Source organism: Aspergillus tubingensis, assembly GCF_013340325.1.
Source record: "Aspergillus tubingensis WU-2223L DNA, scaffold_10, whole genome shotgun sequence".
Classification (NCBI taxonomy): Eukaryota; Fungi; Ascomycota; class Eurotiomycetes; order Eurotiales; family Aspergillaceae; genus Aspergillus; species Aspergillus tubingensis.
The window spans coordinates 287,275-314,847 of record NW_023336284.1 but is presented as its reverse complement, the minus strand read 5'-3'; the positions used below and the strand labels follow the sequence as shown (position 1 = coordinate 314,847).

The 27,573-nt window shown below is 51.4% G+C and overlaps 10 protein-coding genes and 1 non-coding gene across 11 annotated transcripts; 6 read left to right on the top strand and 5 right to left on the bottom strand.

Moving 5' to 3' along the window:
* Nucleotides 1-684: 684 nt before the first annotated feature.
* On the top strand, nucleotides 685-2,873 carry AtWU_09196 (putative Rho GTPase activator (Bem2); the record flags this gene model as incomplete). The annotated part of the gene is made up of 4 exons (XM_035504303.1): nucleotides 685-1,222; nucleotides 1,281-1,950; nucleotides 2,005-2,099; nucleotides 2,158-2,873. The coding sequence occupies 4 exons, from the start codon at nucleotides 685-687 to the stop codon at nucleotides 2,871-2,873; spliced, it is 2,019 nt and encodes a 672-aa protein (XP_035360196.1).
* A 1,131-nt stretch (nucleotides 2,874-4,004) lies between these two features.
* On the bottom strand, nucleotides 4,005-4,757 carry AtWU_09195 (ribosome biogenesis protein RRS1; the record flags this gene model as incomplete). The annotated part of the gene is made up of 2 exons (XM_035504302.1): nucleotides 4,005-4,605; nucleotides 4,720-4,757. The coding sequence occupies 2 exons, from the start codon at nucleotides 4,755-4,757 to the stop codon at nucleotides 4,005-4,007; spliced, it is 639 nt and encodes a 212-aa protein (XP_035360195.1).
* A 408-nt stretch (nucleotides 4,758-5,165) lies between these two features.
* On the top strand, nucleotides 5,166-6,744 carry AtWU_09194 (mitochondrial 37S ribosomal protein mS29; the record flags this gene model as incomplete). Its single annotated transcript, XM_035504301.1, has 2 exons — nucleotides 5,166-5,796; nucleotides 5,858-6,744. The coding sequence occupies 2 exons, from the start codon at nucleotides 5,166-5,168 to the stop codon at nucleotides 6,742-6,744; spliced, it is 1,518 nt and encodes a 505-aa protein (XP_035360194.1).
* A 743-nt stretch (nucleotides 6,745-7,487) lies between these two features.
* Nucleotides 7,488-9,897, bottom strand: AtWU_09193 (uncharacterized protein; the record flags this gene model as incomplete). Its single annotated transcript, XM_035504300.1, has 2 exons — nucleotides 7,488-8,968; nucleotides 9,003-9,897. The coding sequence occupies 2 exons, from the start codon at nucleotides 9,895-9,897 to the stop codon at nucleotides 7,488-7,490; spliced, it is 2,376 nt and encodes a 791-aa protein (XP_035360193.1).
* Nucleotides 9,898-11,175: 1,278 nt separating this feature from the next.
* Nucleotides 11,176-14,984, top strand: AtWU_09192 (uncharacterized protein; the record flags this gene model as incomplete). Its single annotated transcript, XM_035504299.1, has 2 exons — nucleotides 11,176-11,517; nucleotides 11,592-14,984. 2 exons carry the CDS (start codon nucleotides 11,176-11,178, stop codon nucleotides 14,982-14,984), a joined length of 3,735 nt encoding a protein of 1,244 aa, XP_035360192.1.
* A 2,288-nt stretch (nucleotides 14,985-17,272) lies between these two features.
* Nucleotides 17,273-18,679, top strand: AtWU_09191 (uncharacterized protein; the record flags this gene model as incomplete). The annotated part of the gene is made up of 2 exons (XM_035504298.1): nucleotides 17,273-17,629; nucleotides 17,702-18,679. The coding sequence occupies 2 exons, from the start codon at nucleotides 17,273-17,275 to the stop codon at nucleotides 18,677-18,679; spliced, it is 1,335 nt and encodes a 444-aa protein (XP_035360191.1).
* A 1,479-nt stretch (nucleotides 18,680-20,158) lies between these two features.
* Nucleotides 20,159-20,230, top strand: AtWU_t236. The gene has a single exon. It is a non-coding gene; the product is annotated as a tRNA-Arg (tRNA).
* A 348-nt stretch (nucleotides 20,231-20,578) lies between these two features.
* Nucleotides 20,579-21,898, bottom strand: AtWU_09190 (zinc-dependent alcohol dehydrogenase; the record flags this gene model as incomplete). The annotated part of the gene is made up of 4 exons (XM_035504297.1): nucleotides 20,579-21,348; nucleotides 21,402-21,558; nucleotides 21,608-21,656; nucleotides 21,741-21,898. The coding sequence occupies 4 exons, from the start codon at nucleotides 21,896-21,898 to the stop codon at nucleotides 20,579-20,581; spliced, it is 1,134 nt and encodes a 377-aa protein (XP_035360190.1).
* Nucleotides 21,899-22,900: 1,002 nt separating this feature from the next.
* Nucleotides 22,901-24,091, top strand: AtWU_09189 (uncharacterized protein; the record flags this gene model as incomplete). The annotated part of the gene is made up of 2 exons (XM_035504296.1): nucleotides 22,901-23,588; nucleotides 23,664-24,091. 2 exons carry the CDS (start codon nucleotides 22,901-22,903, stop codon nucleotides 24,089-24,091), a joined length of 1,116 nt encoding a protein of 371 aa, XP_035360189.1.
* A 119-nt stretch (nucleotides 24,092-24,210) lies between these two features.
* On the bottom strand, nucleotides 24,211-25,247 carry AtWU_09188 (SDR family NAD(P)-dependent oxidoreductase; the record flags this gene model as incomplete). Its single annotated transcript, XM_035504295.1, has 4 exons — nucleotides 24,211-24,261; nucleotides 24,331-24,748; nucleotides 24,822-25,108; nucleotides 25,179-25,247. 4 exons carry the CDS (start codon nucleotides 25,245-25,247, stop codon nucleotides 24,211-24,213), a joined length of 825 nt encoding a protein of 274 aa, XP_035360188.1.
* A 439-nt stretch (nucleotides 25,248-25,686) lies between these two features.
* Nucleotides 25,687-27,084, bottom strand: AtWU_09187 (L-rhamnonate dehydratase; the record flags this gene model as incomplete). The annotated part of the gene is made up of 3 exons (XM_035504294.1): nucleotides 25,687-26,654; nucleotides 26,715-26,937; nucleotides 26,998-27,084. 3 exons carry the CDS (start codon nucleotides 27,082-27,084, stop codon nucleotides 25,687-25,689), a joined length of 1,278 nt encoding a protein of 425 aa, XP_035360187.1.
* Nucleotides 27,085-27,573: the final 489 nt, after the last annotated feature.

The following is a 27,573-nucleotide window of genomic DNA, read 5'->3' as shown; positions in this document are numbered from 1 at the left end:
CGACTGTTCACTATCTGCTCCCCTCAAGAGAGCTCATTTGCCCTGAGACTGCTGGCTATTCTTAGGGGAATGGTGTTGCAATGCTCTTCCCTGGGGTGTAGTAGCTTTATCCAACAGATCCCTACCCATGATTTTGTACCCAGTGCACCGCTTCCCCTGCCGTGATTCTCTCAGGAACGCGTCTTGAATTTCCATCTAGCTAACCACTATGCGACTCTACATTAGAACCATCGCCCCGACATATCCTTGCAGAAAAGCAACAGCCCCCTTCAACTGTGCTCCGCGAGTCCAACATATCCGGAAATATTGGCCAAGGCTGGTCCGGTTCCAATCATTTCCTTATCAATATTCATACACCACTCAAATATCGGGTATTCGCATTTCTTTTGCCAAGGGAGCGCTAGGATATTTATGCTCCCCGAGACCAATTCTTCGTGGCTCTCTATCTGAAAAAGGAGTAAGTTCTAGAATCAGGAGCTTTGCCGGGAGCCGGATCATATCCAAATTTAGCACCATCCATGAGACCTTATGGATGCTAACCTGTTTTCGCCCCTAGGTCCTTTTTCATCGTCCACTTGGTGTCGCAGCCAATCCTTGACGTACACTATTATTTTTCCTCAGCCCAGACCGCGTTCCCGGTTCAACTTTTCAGGGTCACCTGCTGACCCGCGATTGACACTTAAGATGCCATCGAGACAGTCCACTGTTCCGAATTTAGATCTTAGCACTTCCACTCTGCAGGCGGATGCGAAGATCTCGTCTCCACTGACGCCCGGTGCCCAAAGCTCCGAGGGGCCAAGTCCCCTGACACCCCGTTCCCCCAAGTCATCATCGAGCTCGCCCTTTTTCAAAGGGGCCACTATCAGACCCGTCACACAAGATTCAAACAGCAAGTCGAGTAGCCCTACGTTCCCAGCAACCTCTCCGGGTATTGCCCCTGCAGAACCAGCTACTCCGGGTATCACGGCTATACCCCAGTATCCTCCTTCCCCGAAAGACACCCCTAAGCACACGCGTGATCAGTCACGCTCTTTCTTTGCGAACCTCAAAGCACCCAAGTCATCACATAGGGCCCAACGCTCGGATAGCTCAGGGAATTCGGGCGAAAAGCCCAAGAGCCGCGGTAGTTCCAGAGATCGCAAGACTCAGATCTCAACAAAACTATACGAATCAACTCCTGATCTGCCAGGGGCTATTGAGCGGGCAGCTCAAGAAGAGAATCGTAAGTGAATACATCCAGCCATACATCTGTCTCGTGCGCTGACAAGCCCATTCAATAGGTGGTGATCGTGCTGAGGAGAAGTGTCCCCAACCAGCAGAGGTGAAGAAGGTGGGTACGGAGTCGGACGCCTTCAATCTAGCCAAGAAGAACAAGCCACGCTTCGCAAACCTTCTCTCTCGCTCCCGTTCGATCAGGCTGGACGACTCGTCTATGAACAGGATAGCACATCGGCGCCCATCCACTAGCCTGATGAGGCTGGAAGAAAACACCCGGAGGGAGGTGCAAGAGCCCCCGAAGACTGCCCCACGTCATGAGCGCAATATTAGGACGGCTGGGAATCCTACGGCTCGCAGTTATCCCGCCGACCGACCCGCAGAATATCATAACGGCCACATGCGTAAAGATAAATACTATGCTGGATCGATGGTTCCGTCCGCCTCACTAAGCCAGGTTTCAGGCGCATCCGCTGCGCTATTCAATAACCTCAAACAACAGTCAAGTGGTGCCGCTGATCGTATCGGCAAGGCTGGGAAGGGTTTCTTCGGCAAGATTACCAGGAGCGGGAGCACAAACGAGCGGGAGCTCGTGAATGACGACAATTATGTTTGCTCAGTCATCAATCTGCCACTCATACAACAGGCAAGGCGGACTCGTATCGCAAAGCGACTTGAAGATTGTAGAGACAAAACTGAGTTCTGGATGCCTGCTCTGCCTTACCGCTGCGTCGAGTAAGCAATATCATGAACCTGCATGTTGGAATGGATGTGCTAACGACGTGCTAGCTATCTCAATTTCAAGGGATGTGAAGAAGAGGGACTCTACCGAGTCCCGGGAAGTGGGAAAGAGGTGAAACACTGGCAAAGACGTTTCGATACAGGTACCTCTCTTTTTGCTAACTCTGGTTCTCTCTGATCGAGTCTGACGTTTCCATTCAGAACTTGACATCAACCTTTTCGATGTGCCAGACCTCTATGATATTAACACTATTGGCTCGATGTTCAAGGCCTGGCTTCGTGAATTGCCAGATGAGCTCTTCCCCAAGGAGACACAAGCCTTAATCGCTGAGAAATGCGAGGGTGCAACGACCGCGCCACAAATGCTGAAAGATGAACTTTCCAAGTTACCGCCTTATAACTATTACCTTCTTTTCGCCATCACCTGTCACCTAAACCTCCTGCACTCCTATGTCGACCAGAACAAAATGGACTACCGCAACCTTTGCATTTGCTTCCAGCCTTGCATGAAGATTGATGCATTCTGCTTCCACTTCCTGGTCTGCGACTGGAAGAACTGCTGGCAAGGCTGCTGGACAGAGAAAGAATATCTTCAAATTGAGAAGGAAATGGATGAAAAGGAAAAGGCGGCCCAGGAGAAGGATGAAGCAGTCCACGATTGTCAGCAAGTCCAACAACCTCAGCAAATACAGCAAATTCAGCAATTCCAGCAACACCAGCAACCTCATCAAACTCAAGAGAGCCACGAGAGGGCTGTCTCTTCCGGTAGCAGCCAACCTGGACAGGAAGAAGAGCCACCGCGCCCCGAAGTACCGAAGAACCGCAAGCAGAGACCAAAGAACATTGAGACCTCGCATACGAGAAGCATATCACAGCTTCCCGAACTCGGCCCCCCACTTTCCCCGATCCAGATCTAAACAACATTCCATATAGAGCTCTAACCAGCGATATTCCAATACGCTGGTATCCCCAACATCACATTTCCTTGCCCGACTAGGCTGGCCTACATGCTCGAAATTCTACTTCACCATGTGTAGGGCCTGGGACTGGATCCGCAGGTCGTGCACGATGAGTGAGATTATACCTTTCGATTGTGATCCGGCTCATACACCATTTCCCAATCTCTTGCTCTAGACGTTGGCGCATACATGAACTTTCAGCTTTTCATCTTTATGCCTTCACCAGTTTTAGTTTCGCGACGACTTTCCAGCTATATCGGGCCACCATCAGACTGCATGCCTGGCGCCTTGGAGTCGGTTCAGTTCAGGCCTACATGACGCTTTGACTTTTGTTGTACAAATCTTTCTCTTCGTTTTCTCTTTCCGTCGTTGCTCGATCACATTTCCACTTCTTGGCACCGTTGGCGACATATCACCTTTATAGCCTTTTCTTGTTCTTTTGGAATCATCATATGCATGTTCTTTCCTTATTTCATTTCCTACAGACTTATTCATCTATTGATTCCCCACTTGAGCTGTGTTACGGTGCGTTTCCCCCGAATTTGGCGACTCATGACACTTTTTGGTCCTTGCTTTGTACTATTTCTCAATTCTTTGGCGTATATTGGTACATAGCTGTAAGATAGACCAATGACAGGCGATGCATCAATTTGAAGAAAAATTGGAATTAGTATTGTAAGGCTGGATGGTCTATTGGTATTTGAAAGATATAGATGCGTATCTACAAGCGAAACAGTAGTACAGATGAAGTTAAGTAGTACCCTCGGTTATGGTGCGGACCCCATAGAAGATCGAGAGATAAGACAAATACTTAAAGGGGGTAGTAAAATGTGATATTGCTTTTCGAGCCCGGCGAGACGAACAAGTCCCAAACCAAAGGCAACATTGACAGACATCCAAGCCCAGCGACTCCAAACCGAACGCCGTAACATTTGAGCCCCAGGTGAAAGAACGAAAAATTAAAACCAAGGCAAGATCCGCAGAAACTTGTTATACGGCCTCGACTCTTGACAAAAATCGTTATCAGACACAACAACAACAACGACACACACAGCACATAATACACATCATCGGTCTTTTTTTGTTTCTTTAACCACCACCCGACTTCCGGCTCTTGCGCTCATTCGCTCTCATTTTCCTCTCGTTGCGGCGTATCCTGTCTTTGCGTTCGGCACGAGATAATCCACGGATCGAGCTTCCCTTAGCGGCAGCCTCTTCTTCCTTCTTCCAATCCTTCTCGTTCACCTCAACAAGCCATTCATCATCGGACTTGTTCTTGCCCTTGTAACCCCAGCGAGGAACCCACTCGCCCTTCTCCTCATCATACACCAACTTCTTGCGACGCTCCTTGTCGGCCAATGCCGCACCAGGCCGGCTGCTGTATTTGCCAATACCCTTCTTGCGGGCGAACAGCTCCCACTTGGTCGGGGGCTTGGGGGTGGGAAGGGGCTTGAAGCGAGGGAGAACGGTGGTGGGAGGAGGGAGAGTCAGGAGGACACCCTGTTGGGAGGAGGTGATGGGGCAGGTGGTCAGGAGCTGGTTGAGAAGAGACTGGGTGCCATCCCGGGCTGTGGCCTTGAGACTGACGTCCAAGGGTTCGGAGCGGGAGATCTCGAGAGGGTTGGGGTCGTTCGCAAGCAGATGACCGAGGTCGAATGTGTAAGGAGTAGGCTTGGAGACAGTCACGGGGCTGATAGTATCATCATTGAGGAATTAGTATGTGTGTTTATTCAAGTTCAACGGAGTTTATATAGATAGATGATAATCTTTCCCCACGCAAATGGGGGAGGTGGATTCGACTTACAGTCTCTCCGGCTTGGGCTTGGAGTCGGTAGACGCCATTTTGTCCTTCTGTCGCGCAACTGGCGAACAAGATACTCTGGGAATTGAGGTTGGGAGTATCACACAGGGACTCCGAAAAAGAATGGAGAACTGGGCGCAAAGGAAACAAGTCTTTTGACCGATCGGGTAAAGAGGAAAAAAAAAGTTCGGGAGATAAAATCGCCATGCTGCTTTTAGGCCTGCCACACCGCCTTCTGGTCCAGCGGCACTGACACTAGTCCCAACGGGGCAAGGGAGGAGGAATCTGAGTCGAGGCTCCAAAATGTGCTCCGAATTTCAATCCATTCCATGTCTTTGGGCGACTCCTCCTCCGCGCAATCCTCCGCTCCCACCCCCCATCCCCGCCGCAATCAATCCCAATTGACCGATTAGGACGCTGGCCACAGCGCCAGTGTGTACCGCAGCGCGATGGTTTCCTCCTTCTGCTGGAGCTGCCTTACGCGGCTTCCTACCGCTCCCCGAGCTATCCTCCCGCCGACATTAACAGCACAGCGAGTAGCAGCATTCCACTCGTCAACGCCGCTCCTCGCGGGAGCTAAGAAGAAGGGCGATTTACCGGTTGCCAAGTACCGTCAAGCTAAATCCGCCAAAATGAAGAAGAAGAAGCCCGTCGAGAGGACGCGTCCTCCCGCTATCGGAGAACGCAGAGCGCTCCGCAAACGCATCGTCCTCAGCAACCCTAACGCTCTTGAAGTCGAAGGCATGCAGGACCTCTCTGCCGAAAACATGGTGGATGCGCGCCTTCGTGGCTCCATCCTGGGTCTTCCTGTGCCCATGCTCGATCAATTGAGGGCTGTCCAGGCCTTCAAGCCCAAGCAGGGCTGGTCTATATTCCGTCGGCCGGGAACGGTGGTGAGGCGTGAGACGCTCGAGCTGGGAAGACTCATTGACGGTATCTCCGCTGAGGAGGGCGAGAACAAGGGAAAGGTCGTCAGGAAGATCATCACCGGTGTGAAGGGCTCCGGAAAGTCCGTCCACATGCTGCAGGCCATGTCTATGGCTTTCACCAAGGAATGGGTTGTGATCACGGTTCCTGAAGGTGAGACCGTCACCCATGCACTGACATGCAACTACGCAAACAATACTAACAACTTCCCTAGCCCAGGATCTCGTCATTGCCAACACCGCCTACGCACCCCTCTCCGATGAGAACCCGAACGTCTACGTCCAGAACGATGCCACCGCCGCTCTCCTGTCTCGCATCGTCACCGCAAACCAGAAGGTTCTGTCCAAGTTGACCGTCTCCCAGCCCCATCCCGCCCTGAAGACGGCCGTCAAGCCCGGCATGACCCTCGAGGCTCTCGCCAAGCCCGGTATCCAGGACCCCGCTGTCGCATGGAGCGTCTTCCAGGCCCTGTGGACCGAGCTCACCGCCACGGCCCCGGCCGCCGGCTTCGAGAAGGGCTTCAAGCCCCGTCCTCCCATGCTCGTGACCCTGGACAACCTGGCCCACTGGATGAAGGAGACCAAGTACAACAACATCGACTGCAAGCCCATCCACGCTCACGACCTCGTCTTCGTCCAGCACTTCCTCTCCCTCCTGAAGCCCAGCACCGAGGCCGGCAAGCCCTCCCTCCCCAACGGCGGTGTCATCCTCTACGCCACCTCCGGCTCCAACAGCCCCACCGTCTACGGCTTCGAAGTCGCTCTCCAGCAGCTCGCCGCCCGCCAGGCCGGCATCAAGCCCTCCTCTCCGGAATTCCCTCAACCCGACCCCTACCTCAACGCAGACAAGCGCGTCCTCGCCGTCTTCAACGACTCCGCTTCTACCAAGTCCCCCGCCGCCAAGGACGGCTCTCTTGAAATCCAGACCATCGGCGGCCTCACTCGCGACGAGGCCCAGGGCTTCATGGAATACTTCGCCCGCAGCGGTCTCCTCCGTGAGAACATCACCGACGCCTGGGTTGGCGAGAAGTGGAGTCTGGCCGGTGGAGGCGTTATCGGTGAGCTCGAGAAGCTCGGTAGACGGTTGAGAGTCATTGCTTAATGGTCTATCTATCTGTCTGTCTGATTTCCATCTCCCCATGGCGTGCATTAGAGACTCTGTATGTGTATGTAAAGATTATACTGGCTTGCCATGTGCTTTCCTATTTTGTTGTCTTCTTTCTATCTCCCCATTTCTCTTTTTACTTGTGACCTCCCTCCATCCTGCTGTGCCAATGGATGGATTCGAGACATCTATCTATGCCTCTGTATTGTATTTTACCTTACTATCTTGATCATTTTGGGCTTCTTGCGCGTTCGTCTTCGTCCATCTGTTCTGTTCTGTCTGTATGCATATAATGAAATCTCGAAAATATGTGCTACTCTCCCTTAAGCTGTCTAGGTGGTGTACCCGTCTTAGGTTGTTTGGTATATTATCTCGGCTATTCTTTTTAGATATTTATGAGGCCGTTCAGGAAAGTGTGCATCGTATGTGCATAGTATACTATAACACTATAACAAGAGAGGGGATTGAAAATTAATAGTCGTAATGAAAGTTAAACGGTACTGTCCAATGCGGAGAGAGTAATCAAGAAACAACAGATCAGACGCTAAGTAAACGAAGCGATTCGAAGAGTAGTGTAGCGGGTTGGCACATGGGTCAAAAATCAACTAATCATGACATAAAGTGTATAGGTATATAAAGAATAGAAACAAACAGACTATATAACCAAGATTTCTGCATCCTTTGTCATGATGGTTTCGCTTCTTTATTCTGTCACGTACTTTCAGGTCGCTTGTTTCTTGTTAGGTGGGTGGTATATATTTTTCATCGAGATGAGGCCCGCCACAGTTGCAAGGTCCTCCGAGAGCACGCTCCAGAGTGCTAGTGGAGACACCCGTATCGAGAGTGTGAAAATACGGGATGCGGATCTCATCACCTTTCTTGATGTCTTTGAATGACCACAAGATGATCAGATTAGGGTTCTCGTCGCCGTAGTAGGCCCAGCTGGCGTTGTACTTCGTAGGACAGGCATGGTTGAACAGACTGTGTCCAGGATATAAATATAGTTTGAGGAAAGTGGGCCAAAAATTTGGTAAATTATCAGTCGTCAGGTCAGCTTCCAGTTTTGGAAAGGGTTTACTCTTGATAATGTTCGTCTTTTGAAGACGCTTACCCGCGCAGGGGATGGCGTTGACAGTGAGCTTCTTCAGGATGAGTTGGATGACCCAGGTGTCGAAGCTAAGGTCGCGGAAGATGTCGACGCCGAGTTGTAAGAGGATATTAAAGGGGACATGGACGTTGGCGGTTAGGCTGAAGGGAAACCTTCGATTGGTCCAGTTATGGGGGGTTTCAAGCGCGACAAGCTCGTCGATTTCGTGCGCCATGAGGTTGGGATCTTGGGTTTCTCTTCGGTGAAGGGTGATGTCGAATACTTCACGCAGGAGGAGACTCAGTAAAGTCGCCTGTGCTTCAAACGAGCACTCGTAACGTGGTAGTTTGTTGAGGTTTACGACTTTTACAGGCCGCATGGAGTCGTGTAGCCATTCCCAGTCTTCACCACAGACACGATAGTGATACCGTGCTCGAGCATTCTCAGCGCAAGTTGGATCGTCATCGTTTAGCGCAGGGCAGAATGGGATGGGGACAGGCTTTGTGATACATTTGCATGCTTCACGGACATTCCCTTGTCCGAATTCACGAGTGTATTCCTCCAGATGCTCGGCGGCCAGGGTTCTCCGGCAATTGTCACACTTTAATGGTACCACTTTGATGGGTAGCTTTGGCAGCTCGAGATGGCCTCTGATTGGGGGATTTTCGACAAAGATGACCTCATTCTTTGCAATATCCTCTGTAGCAACCACTTTCAGTTGTGTGTTACCTTGATCGTTGCTGGCGGCAATCCTGCACTTCTTCCAAGGGAGGCTTTCATTCTGGTTGAAAAAGACATCTGTTGCCTTCTCCGTAAAGGCGACTGCAGCACGATCGATGTCGTCTGCGTCATGGGGATATATCCTGTCTCCTGAAGTGTGTCCGGCTCGTGATTCGTAATAATAGTGCTCAGTATTTGCCTTGGCCGTCTTGGCTCTGTCAGCAACGGATTCCATGACTTTGGCGCGCTCTTGAAATGGCATCATGTCACGGTCCGCATTTACTGTCCTTGCTCTAAGAAGACGTCCCCTTGTTTTATAGTCGTCCCAACACTGGAGCGCCATGAGACTAAGAGCAAGAACGTGCTGGGTGGCATTCCGGATAGTGGGTACGAAGAAATTAACCCCCATTGAACCTGCGAAGCAGTGTAGCTTCCGCAGATAAATTACCCGTGATAGGATCTCTAGGTTGAACCATAATATGCTGTTCCAGAGCGTGCCATATCCGCGTATAGAGCCCAGGCTGGAGACTTCGCCGGTGTGCATCATAAAGAACGTCACAGAGATATTCTGCTCGATAAGCATCCCCGATGGCAAGGTCAAAAAACGCTTGTTGGTAATGGCAGTAAGCCCGGCTCAGCCAATAAGCTGGGTTATATGGGCTGGCAAGAATAGCACAAGTGTACATATCCAATGCACCTATACCATCATCGTCGCTGATCTCGATAGTGTACTTTCGCGCGTCATCTCTGTGGACACCCCATTGCGACAGATCACTTCGAGGCAGGACGCGATATTGATGATACACTTTGCGTTTGTAGTCCTGAAGTCGCCGGCGTAATACGGGAACCGTCCCTTCAGTTGAGAGGTTTCGGCTCCCTAGGGCGGCTCTTAACTGGATGGCCTTCATGTCCCTGATAAGCTGTCCGTCCACCTCATTAAGATCTTCAGTAGCTTCCCCAAGATCAAGACCCTGTCCTTCAAAGATGTCGCGGAATGACCAGACCCTGTTGTTCAGCCCGGAATTGGTCCATTCCCTTTGCCAATCTGCAGGATTAATTGGCGTTAGGAAACTTTCGTCGTGCATCAAGTGGTCATAGACATTCTTTGCGAGCGCATGTGCTGCGGGATTGTCGCCCGCATCCCTGGGCTGGGTATAACGGGGTTGCTCTCCTAGGCTGTCTCCAAGTACAGTGTCCGGGAGGGACCAGAAACGATGCGCGATCTTTGCATCTTCTCTGCTCACATGCGGTGCCCATTTGGTTTGGTCAAAGAGGTCAGGCCTTGGGGGAAAGGCAAATAGGTCAAAGTCATCGTTATCATCATCGTATGGACGTTTGGACATGATGCTGCCAGTTGAAGCACCTAACCTAGTCTTCGAGAAGTGGCTCGTAGCAAAAGAGATCAAACTTCAGGCGATTCTCGCCAATAGTGTACTAATAGAAGGACTGTTGGGTAACCAAGAATATCGCATTAGTATGTGCTGCTGCCTTGCACGGGGGTGGGAGAAGCAAACAGAAAGCTTGGAAAAGGAAATGATATTCGGGGCAGATAATGTAAAGGAAGTAGCAGCCGCGCTTTATAATGCGAGCTTGCTTGACTGATGAATCCCTGGTAAATACCTTCTTTGAGAGGCTATAAATAGAAGAGGAGATATCATGATGAAAGATTCTCACAAAGAGGATGTTGTTCCATAAAGTTACAAATTCTTTGTATGCGTCGCCATTGTGTGCGCGAATAAGAACCACGAATTCAGAGAGAATAGTAGCAGTATATTGAGCTCGTTGACATTGTTTATTTTGAGAGAGTGATAGATGGGTCAGGGTTTCTGAGTTCAAACTGTAATCGGTAGATCTATAAAAGAGTAGTATAATATAGGGTATTATATCCCCACCGGAATGACTGACAATCCAACCAATAAGTATATGATGACTATCTGCTGTGGGGTCATCAGTGTATTTATCTAAGTCAGTATCCCATGACGGCTATTCTTCAAGCAACCCAGGATTGATTTGGTCTAGCATTATATCTTAGATAGTAAGTATACTTTTAAGTTGGTAGAGGTGCTGCTGGTGGACACTGGGATGATGGCAGTTCATGATGGTGGAGCAAGTGCGGGAAACGCAATGAACTAGTAGTAGTAGCGGCGTCACTGAATGGTGGATATAAATGGATCGTGGCAGGGACGATAGCATCCATTGGATTGAAATTTAGCGACTCGGCAACTTTCAAGCGTGAAGCTCTGTTGCTCCTGATTTTCCCCAGAACTAACATTAATTTTGTCACTTGCATGATTGAGAAGAGGGCAAGAGGGAAGGGAAGGGAAAGAACAGAAAGGAAAGAGCGACAGACAGAGAGAATAAGGAGAGAAAGATAAGGCACAGAGAGTGAGTGACCTCCTTTCCGGTCAGCCGATCTGCCTCGTGGCCTGCCTTAGGGAGCAGCTTGTCGCTTGAGGTCATCCCTCCTCCTCTTCATCTCCTCTTCTAATAAAGATTCATCGGGGGAAGACGACGTTGCGGAAGGCGCTTTTTTTCTTCTTCTTCTTCTTTTCTGTCTCTTCTTTATTTTTTCTTTTGCGACCAGCATCAACGTAGCGGAAGAGTTCCTCTCCCCTCCAAAGATGTATGGGTCGCAAAGTTCGGGTCCTCCACAGCCCGAATGGCGTCTGGCTTCTTCCAACACGCAGCAATCGGCTTCATCTCGCCATCATCCTCCGCAACAACCATCATGGCGCGCTTCTTCCCCGCCCCCTCCACCGCCTCCTCCACGTCCGACAACTACATCATCATCTACTTACAACCCCACCATCTACGGTCAAATTTCCAATCCTCCTTCAGCAGTTAATGTTCATCCGGGTACAAGCATATCCCCCGTTTCTGCCGTTGCGGGCTCCGACACCACTTCATGGGGAGTCAAGTACAACAGGCACCAACTTCATGCGCAGTCGCCCCCACCACTACCCGTGAGTGTTGTTGAACGTTTTATTGATTTAACCCTGATGGGCTCGCAATATTCTGACGAGCATAAACCAATTAGCCGCGGCCTTCAAGCACGGCGCAATCACCACAGGCGCAGTCTCCAATTGTGAGCCCGGTAGACCCAAACAAGCCTTTACCAGCTGCCCCAGGCTGGGCGACCCAACCAGCAGATACTACATCCTACCAGCAGTGGCCGTCGAATCCTCCATATGCTTTCCAGCAATCTGTCAGCGCTTCACCGTTACAGCCTCCACCACCGCCCCCGGCTAGTTCCACTGGTTACCAGAGCTCAAGTGCCCAGCAGAGCAACCTATGGCAGCAACCACCTCCGGTTCCTCCTCCTCCCTACTCTAGTGCCCCCCTGAGTCAGTATCACAATTCCTCAGTGCAGCAGCCAGCGACCTTGCCAAGCGATTCACAAATCACCGGCAATAATGCACCTAATCTGGCCATTGCCCAAGCTCCAAGCCCCAAGCCAAGCACTCCAGTATCTTATGAGAGCCAGCCACTACCTGGGCCTCCGCAGGCTCCTGTGGCTGCGACTTTGAGTACAGCACATGGAACACCTCCCGTCGTTCCACCACCGGTGCCTCCCAAGACCAGCCCTCTCAATGCCCCGACTAGCGCTTCTGTCCTAGCCTCTGGTGGGCCTTCAGACTGGGAGCACCTGACACCCACTCCAGGGAGTATTGATGATTTAGGTGCCTTTGGCTCTCGGCCCCAGGATGGGCCCTCTTCGGGCCCTCAGTCACAGGTGCCTCAGAGTCGCCCGACAAATATTGAAGAGCCGGTGAGAAAGGCTGAATCTGTCAGCCCTATAACGCCTCCCAGTAATGCATTCCAAACAACGAGTCAAACTGAAGGCCCTTTGACTAGTCAGACCGTGGTAAAGGGTACTCCACCCCAACCTGTCAGGATGGATAGTACTGGATCTGTTCAGAGTAACATCTCCACTTCTGAAACCGCTGAAAGCATTGACGGCATCATCGAAGCTTGGAACCGTCCTATCGCGCAAACACCAGCTGAGCAGAATCCTCAGAGCTCAGTGTCTCGGGTCAGCACAGGCATTTTGCCTCCTTCGCAGAAGCAGAGCCCAATCGAGACCCCGACGCCTAGACAGGAATCGATAATTCCTCGAAAGCAAATTCAGTCTGGGTCAAGCTCAGTGGATTCGAACAGTGTCACCAACGGGCCAACTACGGATAAACGGACAATCCTCCCTGCCTTTGTACCACTCGATCCGTATGATGATCTTGATCCCTGGTCCAAATCCTCGTTGGAACGTTATGTCGCAATGCTTCGAAAGGAGGCAGTGGCTGACTCCGATGCGGAACGTTTCAATATATTCACAGCATTTATGGCTAAGGAGACCAAATTACGAGAGATCCTGTTCAACATTGAGCCTGAACCGGCGCCAGTGGATGAGAATCTCAAAGAGAGTCCGCGGCAACAAACGCCCACTCCACGCGCATCGACCAAAGACTCGAATGATGACGTGGGATCCGGTCTTATACCAGTCGAAACCGAAGGTGGCCATCTGGTCTCGAATAGTGGGGATGACGACTCGGAAGATGGCAGCTACAGTCCTGGAGGACGTCCCATTCTTCCCAAAATACAGACACCCAGCGTAACAAAATTACAGAGATCTGCCTCGCTTGCAGGGAGCAAAAAACACCACACTGATTTTGTCGCTCATACTACGTCGTCACGAGCGACATCAGTGCCACCCTCCATGCTCGGTGATGCCCGACATGAACATGCCTTACCCCCTCTGACCACCAACCCTCCACAGCCGATTTATACCCCGTTTCGCTATACTGAAGGCCCCCAACGTGGCTCTGATGTGCTTGTGTTTGATCGGCCTGCATATCAAGCCTATTCCGACCTGCGGCAGGCGTCAGCTGAGAGTGGGCGGGTAATGTCGAACGCTCCAGCACCTACTCCCGGAGATAGACCTGGTTCAGCAGTGCCCCCGCGTCGGAATGAACTTGATGAAACGTTCATTGGGCTGATAAGGGAGAAGAGCGTTGCCTACCGAAAGAGAGCACCCCGGAAAACGTCCTCTCCGCCACCACTGCCGGCTTCTCTCAGACATGGAAAGCCAGCTGGTCCAGTTGACGATTTGCGGTCCATGGCTTCATCGCCGATGTCCAAGCAATCGGAAAGCTCGTGGAATATGACGACTAGGAAGGATCTGGAGAATTACTCTAATGACTTCTCGTATATCAGGGAGGCGGTAAAGTCTTGGGAAGTTTCAAGCAAACCGCGCAGAGAGCAATTGGATAGGGAACGGATCCAACGCCAGGAGGTGTCGGAGAAGCGCATCGATGCGCTCTTTAATGGGAAGGAGATTGGCTATGCCGATATCAATGTACTGGAGGAGGAGTTCCGCCAGAAGGAGGCTCGTGCTCAGCTAGACGAAGAAAGACAGGAGTTGGACAAGTTTGTCGCCGATGTTTTCGAGCCTTTGGATCAACGCTTGAAAGAAGAAATAGCTGCTCTTCAGGCGCTCTACGAAGCCGCGCTTGCTCAACTTGATCATGAGAATGGACGGGCCAAGTCGGCGACCACCGACAGGTACAATCTGTCGCACACAATGTGGACTGTGAATGAGATTTATCGCAAACTCGAGCTACGCTACCAGAAACGTCTCGAAATTGCTTTGGATCGAGAGCGCCGGCGGAAGAAGGCTGAGAGACGGCCTCTTGTTTTCATGGGCGACTCTGTGGCGCTGAAAGGCGTGGATCACGATTTCGACCAGATGGAGAAACGGAACATCCTCGAAGCGGCTAGAGAGCGAGATAATAGAGCTAACCGACTGATGGACTCGTTTGACGATGCCATTATGCACGGGTTGGGTGAAAACCAGAGCCTCCTTGACGAAGTTGCTGCGAAGGTGGCCAAGGTCGATACCGCGGCCATTCGCTCGTCTGGGCTGCCAGACTCCGAGGTGGAGCAGTTGCTGAAATCAGTATATAATCTGATTGAGTCATTGCGTAAAGACTCTGAGTCCATCTTGCACAATTTCAATATGGCTGATTCGGTACTCAATGATGCTGATTACAGTGTTTCTGTGGCCGAGGCGCGTTATTCAGACGCCGATGCGGATGTTTTCCGCCGGCTTGATGATGAGAAAAGGAAGGAAGACGCGAAGATCCAAGTGGATCTCAAGTCCAAACTTGAAAGTATCAGGTCTGGGCCTGCAAATATAATAACTAGCATAAATGGTCTTCTGGAGTCTCTAGGCAAGCCTCCTATAGTTGATCAAACTGGTTCTTCATCACAGATGCCTGCCGGTACGCTTGCGCCGGCATCCCAGCATCTCACGACTGATATTGCACCACGGAAGCCCGAAGAAGATCCCGAGCATCAGGAGAGGCTCCGCAAAGCATTGGAGAATGCCAAAAGGAGAAATGCGGCGAGGGTGAACACTGAAACCAGCCGCCCTTGAGGATAGCTATTAATCACTTTCTGCCAGACAGACGTTTGACGACATGACGAATTTCATATTATGTCTCTAGTAGATAACGGTAGATGCTTTTTGATTTCTAGGTTTAGCTTTCTTTCTCCGCACTATTACCCGTTGCTTCAGTCGTTCTGTATATGATTAATACTATAGGCGTGTATAGGCTTTTACAGTCTCATTATTACATAAGCTACGTACAATTAAGAGAGAGGTTAAGAGTATATGATCTATTGTCTCATTGCTAATTGTATTGAGCTTCTTGAAGTGAGAGAGTAGAAGAAGAGCCGGCGTTGGAAGGAGGCTCTTGCTGCCAGTGGTCACGGGTCCAGCTCCCCACAAGACAACTCGCAGTCACTTTCGGTCAAACACCAAAGATTTTCGATTACGCAGAAATTACCGCCACATGGCACTCCTTTACTGAATGGCCCATAGTCCTCTGGCGCCAATCGTTTATATGACGATTTCGAAACAGCAGTCCCACGTTCAGCGCTAACTGAGGAGTGGCCGAGCACCTTTGGCTGTGATCCTCTGTTTCCTCTTTGGCGCCATCAGGGTTCTACTCCACTCTGAGATAAGCATACAATAATATGGTGAGCAATGAGTAATTCTTCGTGAATCCTTGGGAGCTGATTAGTCCGGCGAGAGCAGAAGTTTCAATCTCATCAAACTGGGACCCAGTTTACGGAGCCCAAGGCGAGCACGATGGGTAATACCGGAGCTCGCAGAGTCAGAGACCCCATTGTTACGTTATCAGGAGGGAACTCAAGCATTGGTACACACCGGAATTTACGAATGCTTGCCAGTCTTGCGTTGGCATTGAAGGTAGCCACGGTAAGGGGATAGCCGGAAGCACCGCACACAGCCTTAGGGTGGCTACTCTCTTTTTCCGGTGGTACAGGCTTGCGCTGCACTGAATGTCGCAATCTTGTCCAGCTCGGTGTCTCCGGTGGTCGCAGAGGGAAGGAGAGATAGGCGTTCCGAGTGTGTGGTCGAGAGAGGGGCGCCTATTAATTCCTTCCCGCAAACTCTCTACAAGCGAATCGTGGGTCGAGTTCACCCACCATGGAAATCTATAGTATCTGAAGACCCATTTCTGAGGCAGCGCCGCTTGTGCCACATGGAGAGGACGTCTAATCAGGCTGCTTAATGCCGCAGATGTGGGACGAGAGAGATTGCGGCGCATCACGAAATCCGGTACCCTTACTTGCGGCCTAAGGCGGATACGAACAAATTGGAACCCGCGGCCCAGAAGTTCTCCCTTTGACTCGATTACGAGGCTGAGGAAGGGAGATCCCTATCTTTCGGCCATTTGATGGCGTAGAAATGCAGTGCCACAAGATGCATACGTATCACAGGGAAGGATAATCGATAGTATAATTTTCCACCATAGGAATTCCTGCGTTGGATACAGCAATATGCTGTCATGATGTGAAGAGGAGTTGCGCAGCTTGCGGCAATACAATCCGAAGCCAGTGCTTCGACCGCGTCCCCTTTTCCCTAGCGATTGCCGCCTGACATTGGAGCCTGTGCCAACTGATCAAGTACCTGCTGCAACGGTGCAGATTGTCAAGGGCCTGTGCAGTATTCCTTCGACACATTTAACTATGTTTACAGGCTGGTTGGATGTGCCAACTCGGCTGCACATTATGATTCGTACACACAAGTGCGCATGATCGCCGTTTGGCTCTTAATATGGTTCAGCCGGGAGGATCCTGTGATTTCATGGTTCTCCTGCCGCTACTTCTGATCCTATAGCTACACGAAATCTCTCTCCCAGCATCCCATACAGCCTGTAGTAGCTCTACATCTGTGGCGCAGAATCCTCATGTCTCCTGTGCCCAGTGGGCGGGCGTTAACCGGACACACTAACCGCAGATTGGAAATTCCAGATCATTGTGGAACGTGTATGCTTGAGTATATCCAAACGATGGCTCATTTGCTCATTATGCGGCAAAGTCGGGGGCACTGACGGCGGGTCCCAAGGCTCAGTGGTTAGTCAAAATACCAACAGTAGTTCATATGGAAGCTTCTATTGTCCCTTTGGTCGCTGTGGCAGAGGCGATTGCGGCAAGCTTGGAGCAGTTGCTGGTACAATGTACCCGCTTCCTTCCTTGGTTCGGAACAAACTCTATATAAACTGACCGGTCTCGCCGTTGGAGGCCAGCAAATACAAAAAGCCAGGGGACACACCAGCCACAGTAAAATCCATTGCTATATAACTCTCAATGTCTGCTCCCACCAAACAATTTCACGGCCTCTCAATAACAGGCAACATGCCGGCGACACGCTCCCAGCCCGAGAAAGAGTCACACACAGACGATAGCGACAGCAGCGAGCTCCTGAGAAGCGAAAGTGTCGAGAGTCATGCTGAGGGGGATTCAGCTGCGTCTTCGTCCGTACGAGGAAAGTCAGGGATCACCTATGATCTCGCCAGGCTTGACTCTGACACCGAAGCCAGGGCTCTCGTTGGGTTAACGAGTCAGTTCAAGGTAGTCAGCTGCTGTACGACGCGAACAGGGTTTGATTTCCAATTCATTGAGCAGCCCCGAGTTCATCTCGGTTCAGAGGGGTATACGTGCACCTGCTCGACCTTCTCAGGCATGCCCAATGTGGCCTGCCAGCACATTTTCGTGAGCATCCTCATGCCCCCACCTTGAGTAAAATTTTCCTTTCTCTTCCGGTATCCTAACACGAAGTAAAAGTGGCTTCTTGATCAGCTTCATGGCTGCTTCGTCCCTCAACCTCCTCCCTCCGACATTCTTCTGTCGAGCGATGGACGTCTTCCAAACTTTGGTCGCGTTGAACAACTGCTGGATGGCAAGCTGGAGACCATTGCGGATCAGCTGTGTTGGCAATATTTTCGCTCCGAAGCCGAGGGGGGAATGAGCCGACAGGACATGGTCCGGGACATTTTGTCGGCTTTTAGTCCGGTGATTCTGCCTGAGGAGTTCCGTCTCGATCTTGTTGATGATGCAGGACAGTCGCGTACCCCTGAGCAGTGTGTTGTACAGGGAGATTTTGAAGCCACAATGTTTCGGCTCGCCGTGCACGACGACGGAGTGTATTCCAGTCTATGCAAGGCGATGCCGATTGCGGCCTGCGCGGTGATCTTCTTTGACAAAGTGCATCAGAGATTACGGAAGCTACTAGCAGACTTCGACCGCTACTGTCTTACAGGACAAGCTTCAAATGAGGCTGGAGATTTGGACGTGGAGACTGTCATTCTAAAAGTTCAAGAGAACGTTGACCGCGTCCGGGAAAACATCATCGCTCGAGCACCGCATGGTATGGAAGGGGCTGCGAAGACTTTGGTCACATTGCTGGAGGATATCTGCGGCCGTAATAAGGATGCGCTGGAGGGGAACGAACGTGGCCGAGTGACATTCCACGGAGAGGACGAGGATCAACGCAATCTCTTCCATCAACTTATTGGCAAGGCCGATGAAACTGGTGAATTCTTTATTCTTGATGCCCTAGAGCATGTACCGGCTATGGCGCTCCACCAATTCGTGGGCAGGTTGAAAGCTATTCTACACCGGATTGAAGTGGACCGAGCTCCCAAGGCCTATATACTGAGACTCGATGCGTTGATACGTGCTGCGGAATCACCTCTTGCCAATGCTGGTCAAAAGCGACCGTCTTCGTCTACAAGTCGGGGCTACAGCAAGCGCACGCGGTGAGGAATCTCAGGGTTTCATTCTTCTAGTTTCATTCTTCTATGTTGGAGGGGCCAGTTGATTTGGTTATTGTTATTGCATGGTTGGTTGGGGCGGCTTTGTCATTGATACGCATTATACACCACTGTTTGCATTACGGAGGCGCGAGACTGTTTCAATTCGATTCACCTGATAGATAAGCTACATCAATTCTCCTGTGGCCCTACTATCCAGCTGGTCTGGCACCAGCACTCTGCCCATGACGTGATAGCATTTCCTTTTGCCTCTTAGCTTCTGCTTTGTCCCTTGTGCAAGGGAACAGCACCGCCACGGGCTACCACGGTACCTGTCCAACTTTGTTAGCGGGATGTGACACAAGCACCAAAGCAGCTCCCAGACAGTCCCATGGTTGCATTCGTACCAGAGGAATGTGTCCTGGCATGATCAGCCAACCTTAATACCACCCACTGCGTGCTTCAGGTCCCGAGGGAACGGTTCAAATTCCGAACGGCCGCCCCAAGACCAAGGTTATCAACCCCAACACCGGCCATTAAGTAAGGGACAACAGCCTCGCACCCAACTACCCATTCCAAATATACACTTTCTCTGGTATCATTGAATCGCTGGGTCGGTTTCCCCGACGCAAAGCGACCCTTTCAGAATCTGCTTATGACGTCTATCGACCTCGCTCAATCTTATACGTCTGGTAGCTAGACCAATAAGCTTCTCCCGGAGAAAGTTTCACATGTCCTACTACATACCCATGTATGAGTGAGACCCTCCTTCCCAGCAGCTCGGTACGCAGGCCCGTGGACTCGGGACTGAGCAGGAAGAGTCGTTGGACAGGAATTGCGCAGCAGTACGTAGTTATGAAGTTATCTACCATCGAAATGCAGCATTGAGGGAACTGTTCGAGTAATTGATCCCTTCCTTCGGAGTCACTGTAATTCCTACGAATGAGCTCATACATTTCTAGCTATACTGAATGACTTTTCCCGTCCTTTTCCACTAATCAATCCTCTTCCTTCATTCCGGATACTTTACCCCTTCGCAGTACACAGATGCCACCATCTCCATCCAGCACTAATCCCTACTATGGAGTTACTAGACTAGATAAACTTCAAGAAATACTACCCTGCAGATCCTCCGTAACACCCCCAACCAACCCCTCCATCATTCATCACAAGCAAGACGAGTAACCAACCCAATTCCCCGCAATTAGTGCACAAAGAAAAATAAAACCATTCCAATGCCACCTAAAGAATACCATGCCACTTACTACCACAGCAAAATCCCAACCACACCGCCCAACAGACAGACAGACAGACAGACAGACCGGCAGAACTTCCCCCCGGGAATAAGCGGCTTTAAGCAAAGGAATCGCTAGGAAATTCGCTCGACCCGCCACCACCACCACCACACCCCGCGTCAATTGTGTGTCCGGTAGGCTTGACTTTAGGACTGGCTTATGTAGGCAAAGATCCCCCGGTTAATTCATCAATTGGCCGGCTGGCCCAATGGTAAGGCGCTTGACTACGGATCAAGAGATTGCAGGTTCGAGTCCTGCGTCGGTCATTCTTTTTTGCTTCTTTTTTCTTTTGCCTCTCTCACACTTTCTTTGTGTTTGTTCTTGTTGTTCTCTTTTGGGTACTGTTTCGTGTTCAGTTATTTATTCTTTTGCAAGGTTGAATGAAGTGGGTTGTTGGTTCAATTGCAACGCTGTCGGAATGATGGCTTCTTTGTTCTCGGTTTTTACTATATTTGTAGTTTTGACTACAGAGGTCTTTCATCGTTTTCTTTATGTGCAGCATCGTTCGTCATCATGTTTCGTTGAAAATATATTTGATTAAACTTCCATTCATTGACCGACCAGTTAACTCCTAAAATAGACCAACACAAAGCAGCGACAGACATCACGTCACGTCAAGACAAATCGAGAACAACCCTACCCTGCAACTTCCCCTGACTCATCTCCTCGAACACGCCCGTCAAAGCATCCATCTTCTCCGTCCGGAAATGGGCCTTGATGATCCCTCGCGCCGCGAAATCCAGCGTCTCGATCGCATCTCGCTGCGTCCCCACCGCCGATCCGGTAATCGTATAATGCTGCGCGATCATCTTGCCAGGAAACGCGGTCGCAATCGGTTGCGGGGCGTTCTCGGGGATTCCCACGCACACGAGGGTGCCGTTGAAGCGCAGGAATGGTACGGCCTGGGCATAGGCTGCGTTGGCTGCGGTGCAGACGATGACGGCGTGAGCGCCTAGACCCCCGGCGAGGGATTTGACGTGCGCGGCGATGGCTTGGCCTTTGTCGTCGGAGGGGAACTTGGTGATGTCGACGAAGTGTTCAGCTCCGGAGGCCTTCACCAGTTCTTCTTTGCTGCCGTGGTCGATTCCGATCACGCGCAGTCCCATGCCTTTGCTGGCTAGTTGCACGGCTATATGGCCGAGGCCGCCGCCAGCGCCGGAGATCACCACCCATTGGCCTGGTCGGGCGTTGCTGCGCTTCAGGGCTGCGTAGACGGTCACACCAGCGCAGAGCATCGGCGCGGCTTCGTCGGATGCGAGGCCGTCGGGGATCGGCGTCACGTAGTTGGCGGGGCCTAGGGCGTATTGCTGGAATGTGCCGGGGGTGTAATATCCGGATACCTTTTGGTTGAAGCAGATGCCGTCGGCGCCTGCATGGCATGGTTCTGATCGTTGACTGTCAGTATGGACTATCTGGCCAAGAGAACTGTATACGCACCGCAGCTCTTGCAGACGCTGGAAACCCATTTGATGCCTACCCTATCGCCGACCTTCAGGCCTGAAGACTCGGCTCCAGGGCCTAGCTTGACGATCTTACCGACACCTTCGTGGCCACCGACTTGACCGGGCTGTGTGGGGTAGGGTAGAGAACTCCACTGGACGAGTTAGGAGGTGGTTGAGCTAGAGGTACGTCTGTATACTTACGGTGTTGGTCATTACTCCAAGGTCGGAATGGCAGACGCCTGAATGGGTGCTACAATAGCCATTAGTCCGATGAATGCACTCGACTGGATAAGCCGTGTCCGTCCAGCCAATTGGGGCTAAAGGTAACACATACAGATTGATCAAGACCTCACCCACACCAGGCTCGGGCACATCTATCTCTACGACTTTGGTAGAGACAGTGCCGGGCTGGTCATAAATGGCAGCCTTCTGCTTTGCAGGGATCTCCGGCACAGCTGTACTGCCATTGCTATCACCCACAGACATAGTCATCCTCGTAGTATACTGGTATCTTCGATGTTGTACGGAGAGGAAGGGGGGACGATGAAGGGTGCGAGGAGCGAGACTCAAACGCTGCAGATCAAGGGCGCAGCATCTCTTTATCACTGGGGGACCCAGTCGACGCGCTAAATGAACTGGGATCATCCTGATGGATCATCGCTGAGACGGGCCAAGAAATGCAGTTCACATTATGGTGTCGATAGTTGCTTCAAAGAAGCAATGAAGGTCGCAAGTAGCCGTAACCGAGGCACAAGCTGAAGGCGAGTCACATCGTCATCCACCGAACCCCTCTTTTCCTTTTGCATCCAAAGAACATGATCTGCCAAGTGCCAGTAATAGTGAGAAGCCAATTCAACGGAATCCCGGATATCACCCCCGCCACTGATCTAGTACCTAGGCATCAGTTGAAAGAACCCCGCATTTGAAGTCAGATCGTGTTTGTTGCGGAGTGTGATTGGCGAGGAGTGACGGTCCGCCCCAATTTGTGGTTCAGTCGTGGATCTGAACAGAACACAAAACTATCCAGCAGAAGGTCGGACACACCCAGAGCTGTTCCTTCGGTATATAAATCTGCTGCTGGAGCTGCCGAAGGTCCTCACCATTTGCCAAGGGTCTGGCCAGTGAGGTAGAGAAGTACTAGAGAGGAGAAGGCAGATCGGTTGGTCGCGATGGAGTCTGGACTGCCTGCGCTCGGGCTAATGCATCCCCGATCATCATCCCCTCGTCTGCTGACTGGAATTGCATGATGGCCAGCAGAGCTGCACATTTGTTTTAGTTCCCCTCTTTCAATAACTGCTCTGCTCAATTTGTAACCTAATCAACAAGACTCTTCTTCAATCCTGTAGTCCTCACTATCTTCCCTCTCTTCAATTATCCCAAGCAGCACTCAACCCCGCATTCCCGGGAAGATCACCATCTCAACCCCTCACAAGCACATCAACACGAACACGAATACAAAGAAAAGAAAAGACAAAAAGTACTACATCCAACACAATGCCAACCCCAATCATCGACTCCCACATCCACCTCTTCCCAGCATCCCATCTCCCCACGCTGGCCTGGTATACCCCCTCCAGCCCACTAGGATCCCAGCACTCAGTCGACGAATACCGCCTCGCAACCACCTCCACTCCCACATCCCCGGAAGAAACAACAACAACACCAACAAAAACAAACTCACACTACCTCCGCGGCTTCATCTTCCTCGAGACCGACCGCATCTCCTCAATTGAAGAATCAGACCCAACCCGTGGCTGGTCCCACGCCCTCGACGAAGTCTCCTTCCTCACCCGGATCCTCACCGGAGAGCCTATCCCAGGGGAAGGACACAAAGATGTAGATCGCCATTTGTGTCTGGGTATGGTGCCCTGGGCGCCTGTACCTGGGGGCCCTGCTGCGCTGGAGAAGTTCATTTCCCTCGTGAGGGAGCGGACTCGCACGGAGGAAGTATTCAAGAAGGTCTGCGGAGTGCGATACCTCGTTCAGGATAAGCCGAGCGGAGTCATGCTAAAGCCTGAGTTTATTGAGGGGTTGAGGTGGCTAGGAAGGCAGCAGTTGGCGTTTGATCTGGGTGTGGATGCGCGTCAGGGTGGGATGTGGCAGTTGAGGGAGGCGGCAGAGATGATGAATACGGTTTATCGGGGGGTGGGGGAGAAGAAGGATAGGGCTAGGATTGTTATTAGTATGTTTATTCCTTATTCCTTAAGGATAGGGTTCATGATTGGCATTTTGAACTGGGCTAACAAGCTATCTACAGACCACCTGTGCAAGCCGAACCTGCGTCTGCCGTACACCTCGCCCGACTCGATCGCTACGCATCCTGATTTCCTGGAATGGAGCTCCCTCATCACTGCCATGGCGCAGCATCCGACGGCGTATATGAAGCTTTCCGGGGGATTCTCGGAGCTTCCCCCGCTCACGGCTGATTCGGAGCCGGATATTGCTTCTCTAGTCGACCAGGTCCAGCTGTGGACGGATGTGGTCTTTGATGCGTTTGGACCGGAAAGAGTCATGTTTGGGTCTGACTGGCCTGTGTGTAATGTGGGTGGAGGCGGTAGTGCAGTCGCCTGGAGACGGTGGAGGAGTGTGGTAGAGGGTATTCTGGAGAAGAGGGGCTTGTCACAGGAGCAAAAGGAGGGTGTATGGGGTGGTGTTGCCCTCAAGGCATATGGGATTGAACTCTAAAATAATACGTATTCAGATCATATATTGAAAGCATGTATGCATGCATAAATGTATGTACATCGATCCCCATGAGCAAGTATATCCACAATAAAGATAACATCATCAAATCATATCATTATCTACTGAAGATTCACAAAAGCCCCCCCATCCACCAGTATCTGCGCTCCGGTCTATTCACCCACATTAGCACACACTCCCCAAACATAAAACAAAACATCGAACAGAGGGGCAAAACTCACCACATAACCACTCAACTCCTCACTCGCCAAAAACACCGCCGGCCCCGCCAAATCCGGCGGCTGGCCCAGCCTTCCCAACGGAATCCTCCCCTCCATATACGACCTCTTCACGGGATCACTCATATCCTCATCATTCAACTGAGTCCGGATCGTCCCCGGCAACAGCGCATTACATCTGATGCCATACTTGCCCAACGCAACCGCACACGACTGCATAAGACTAAGCACGCCCGCCTTCGTAGGCGTATAATGCGTCTGCTGTCCACCCCCAACAAGCGCAGAGATAGAACTAATCCCGATAATGGAACCCCCGGGTGGCGATTGAGCCAGTGCCATTTGTCGTGCTGCTGCTTGTGTTGCCCAGAATGCGCCGCTTAGGTTGGTGTTGATTGTGTGGCCGAGGAGTGGGGGGTCGACTCTATACCGTTGGATGACATGGGTCAACAAGAATGGCTCTTTAGGGTTGTACTTCTGAATGGGGTCCAACGTACTCGAGAAATTCCTCAAACTTGCACACTCCCGCATTACTCACAAACACGTCGAGTCGGCCAAAGGCCTCCACGGCTTTGGATACGAAATCCCGCCCTGTCTCGGGCTGTGTTACGTCCCCTGCGACCAGGATGAATCTGCTGCTCTGCTCGCTGTCGCTGTTGCTGTCGGATCGGATAATTTCAGATACGTCTTTGCGCATTGCTTCGATGAGGGGCTCTTCTTTGGGTCCGCCGAGGTGGTTTACGGCTACTTTGGCGCCGTGGCGGAGGTATTCGAGGGCGATGGCCTAGAAAGAAAATCATGTTAGACTGGCCTTGGAACAAACGTGAGTTTTCTTTTTTGTTACTGTGCCTTACCCTGCCAATACCGGTTAAACCACCTGTGATGGCGGCGACTTTGCCGACTAGGATTTGGGGGAGGGGCATTGTGGTGGTGGTTGCTTCTGGTGATGGTCGATTGGGGTTTCTTTGAAGGGAATTGAAATGAACAGAGGGATAATGCGAGCTTATAGTCCTGGATTGAGTGCTCGTCTTGTGCTGGTATTTCTGGTCAACCCCGCCGGGGAGATCCAGATAACCAAAGAAGTAAATCTACGTTCAAATTAGTGGAGTCGGTCTCGGGCCTCTCGTGGCATTGTTACCCCGAGACCACCCCCACATTCGGCATTTACCCCACATTGGGGGGTTGCTCGCAAGTCTTGTTGAGGATTGTTCCATTGCCCCTATCTATTGTTCTGAAAAAAAAATTGAAACAAAGGTAAATCATGTATACATGTATAGGAAATGCTAATCTCGTCACAGGTTGAAAATATGCCATCAAGCATCTTGTAGAAGCCGTAATCTAGAGATGTCGTAAAAACCCTGCTTAAGCAGTGCCGTTAGATTCCTGCTGGCTCTCAGCTGGGGCAGCCAGAGCCTTCTGAGGCGCAGGAGTGAGAATGGAGGCTGCTGGGATAAGAGGTGCAGCAGGGTTCAGCTCGAGGCCGAAGCCCGGCTTGTCCAGGATCGAAACATCCAGGTGTCCCTTGGTAGGGATGGGTTCGTTGAGGAAGAGGTTTCCGAAGACGGGCTCAACAGTGTGTCCATCTGCAGAGTTGGCGAGGTATTCTTGGAAGGGTGAGTTGGGTTGCGAAACCACAAAGTGGTAGGAGTAAGGTCCAGATGCGTGAGGAACAACTGGGAGGTCGTAGGCACTGGCAAGGGCGGAGACCTTGAGCAACTCCGTCATACCACCAACCCACATCACGTCGGGCTGCAGAATGTCCAAGTTGCGGCCCTCAACGAGCTTCCGGAAACCATACCGAGAGTACTCGTGCTCACCGGTGGTGAACTTGACAGTGGGGTGGGCTCTCTTCAGAAGTGCATGACCGTCAAAGTCATCCGGAGTCAAGCATTCCTCCCACCAGTCAATGTTGATTCCTTCCGCCTCACAACGCTTGACAAGCTCAATTGTGTAGGGAACGTTCAGGGACATGTAGCAGTCGACACGCAGAGGGAAGTTGGGACCGACTGATTCCCGCTGCTTGCGGAGGTACTCGACGTTCTTCAACAGTCCTTCTGTACCCTCGTCAGGGCCATGGGGAAGAGCGACCTTGGCTCCAGAGAAACCCATGGCCTTGGCCGAAGCGGGCTGAGGTCCAGTGCAGTAGAAGTCCAGACGCGAACGAGTAGCGCCACCAATGAGCTTGTAGACGGGTTCGTTGCGAATCTTGCCCAGAAGATCCCAGATAGCCAAGTCAATCACCGAGATGACGGCAACAGGGAGACCTTTTCTGCCATAGAACATCGATCCCCGGTACATCTTCTCGAACAGGTCATTGGTATCTCTGGGGTCTAGAGGAGGAAACAGATTAGCCTGGCTCATATTTAGGAGACTAAATCGATAGCTCGTACCTGCACCGAGCAAGAAGCGCTCAAAATGTTGGTGAACCAGCCAGCAAGCCGGAGGACCGCCGAATCCCGTGGCAAATCCCTTGGTCCCATCGGTAGCTTCGATCTCGACGCAGAAAGAGCCCAGGACGTTGATACCCCATGATGTGCGAGAGCCGCGGTATTGTGCCCAGCGAGTCATAGGGGTGGAGATGTTGCTGTCAATCAACCAGTGACCTCCTTTGACCTGTTGATTTGAAGAAGATTAGCGGTCTGCTAATGGTTATTCAGGCACTGCTGAGCATACATTGTGGTAATCACCTCCGGATCCCACACCATCAATGATGAAGGTGCGGATCTCTTTGATGCGGGGAAATTGGCCGGTAGAGCCCATGTTGGCAGTACTTTAGCAGGTAGGGTATGGAGAATATCACAAAGTTTAGAGGATGAGAAGCAAAAGAAGAAGAAGAAAAGAGAAAGCGATAAACTTTCTTTTCAGGGAAATCGGAGCATATTTGAAAGCATACGAGCAACTCCGCCTCGAGGGGCATCCGGCACACTTTCCCCTCGGCTGGTGATGCCTCGGGGCAATGCTACCCCGAGAAGGTCTCCAACCTGCGCCGCCAACAAAAATCACAGGGATGAAGGGAAAGTCTTGGTGGGAAAACGATGGGCGGGTGAACGGACCCTAAGGGGCGCCACAATTCAGGTCATTCCCAGGGCAAAGTGTTTCCCCAGACCAGAGAGTTCTTCACAAACGGCAGAATAGATGTGGAGGTCCATTTGCGGGGGTCCGCGTGCCTTTTCTTGGCTCAGGCAATGCCAGCCCGAACGCTCTCTTCGTCTCTTTCATTCCTTCCTATTCTTCTCCTTTGCTTCTGTG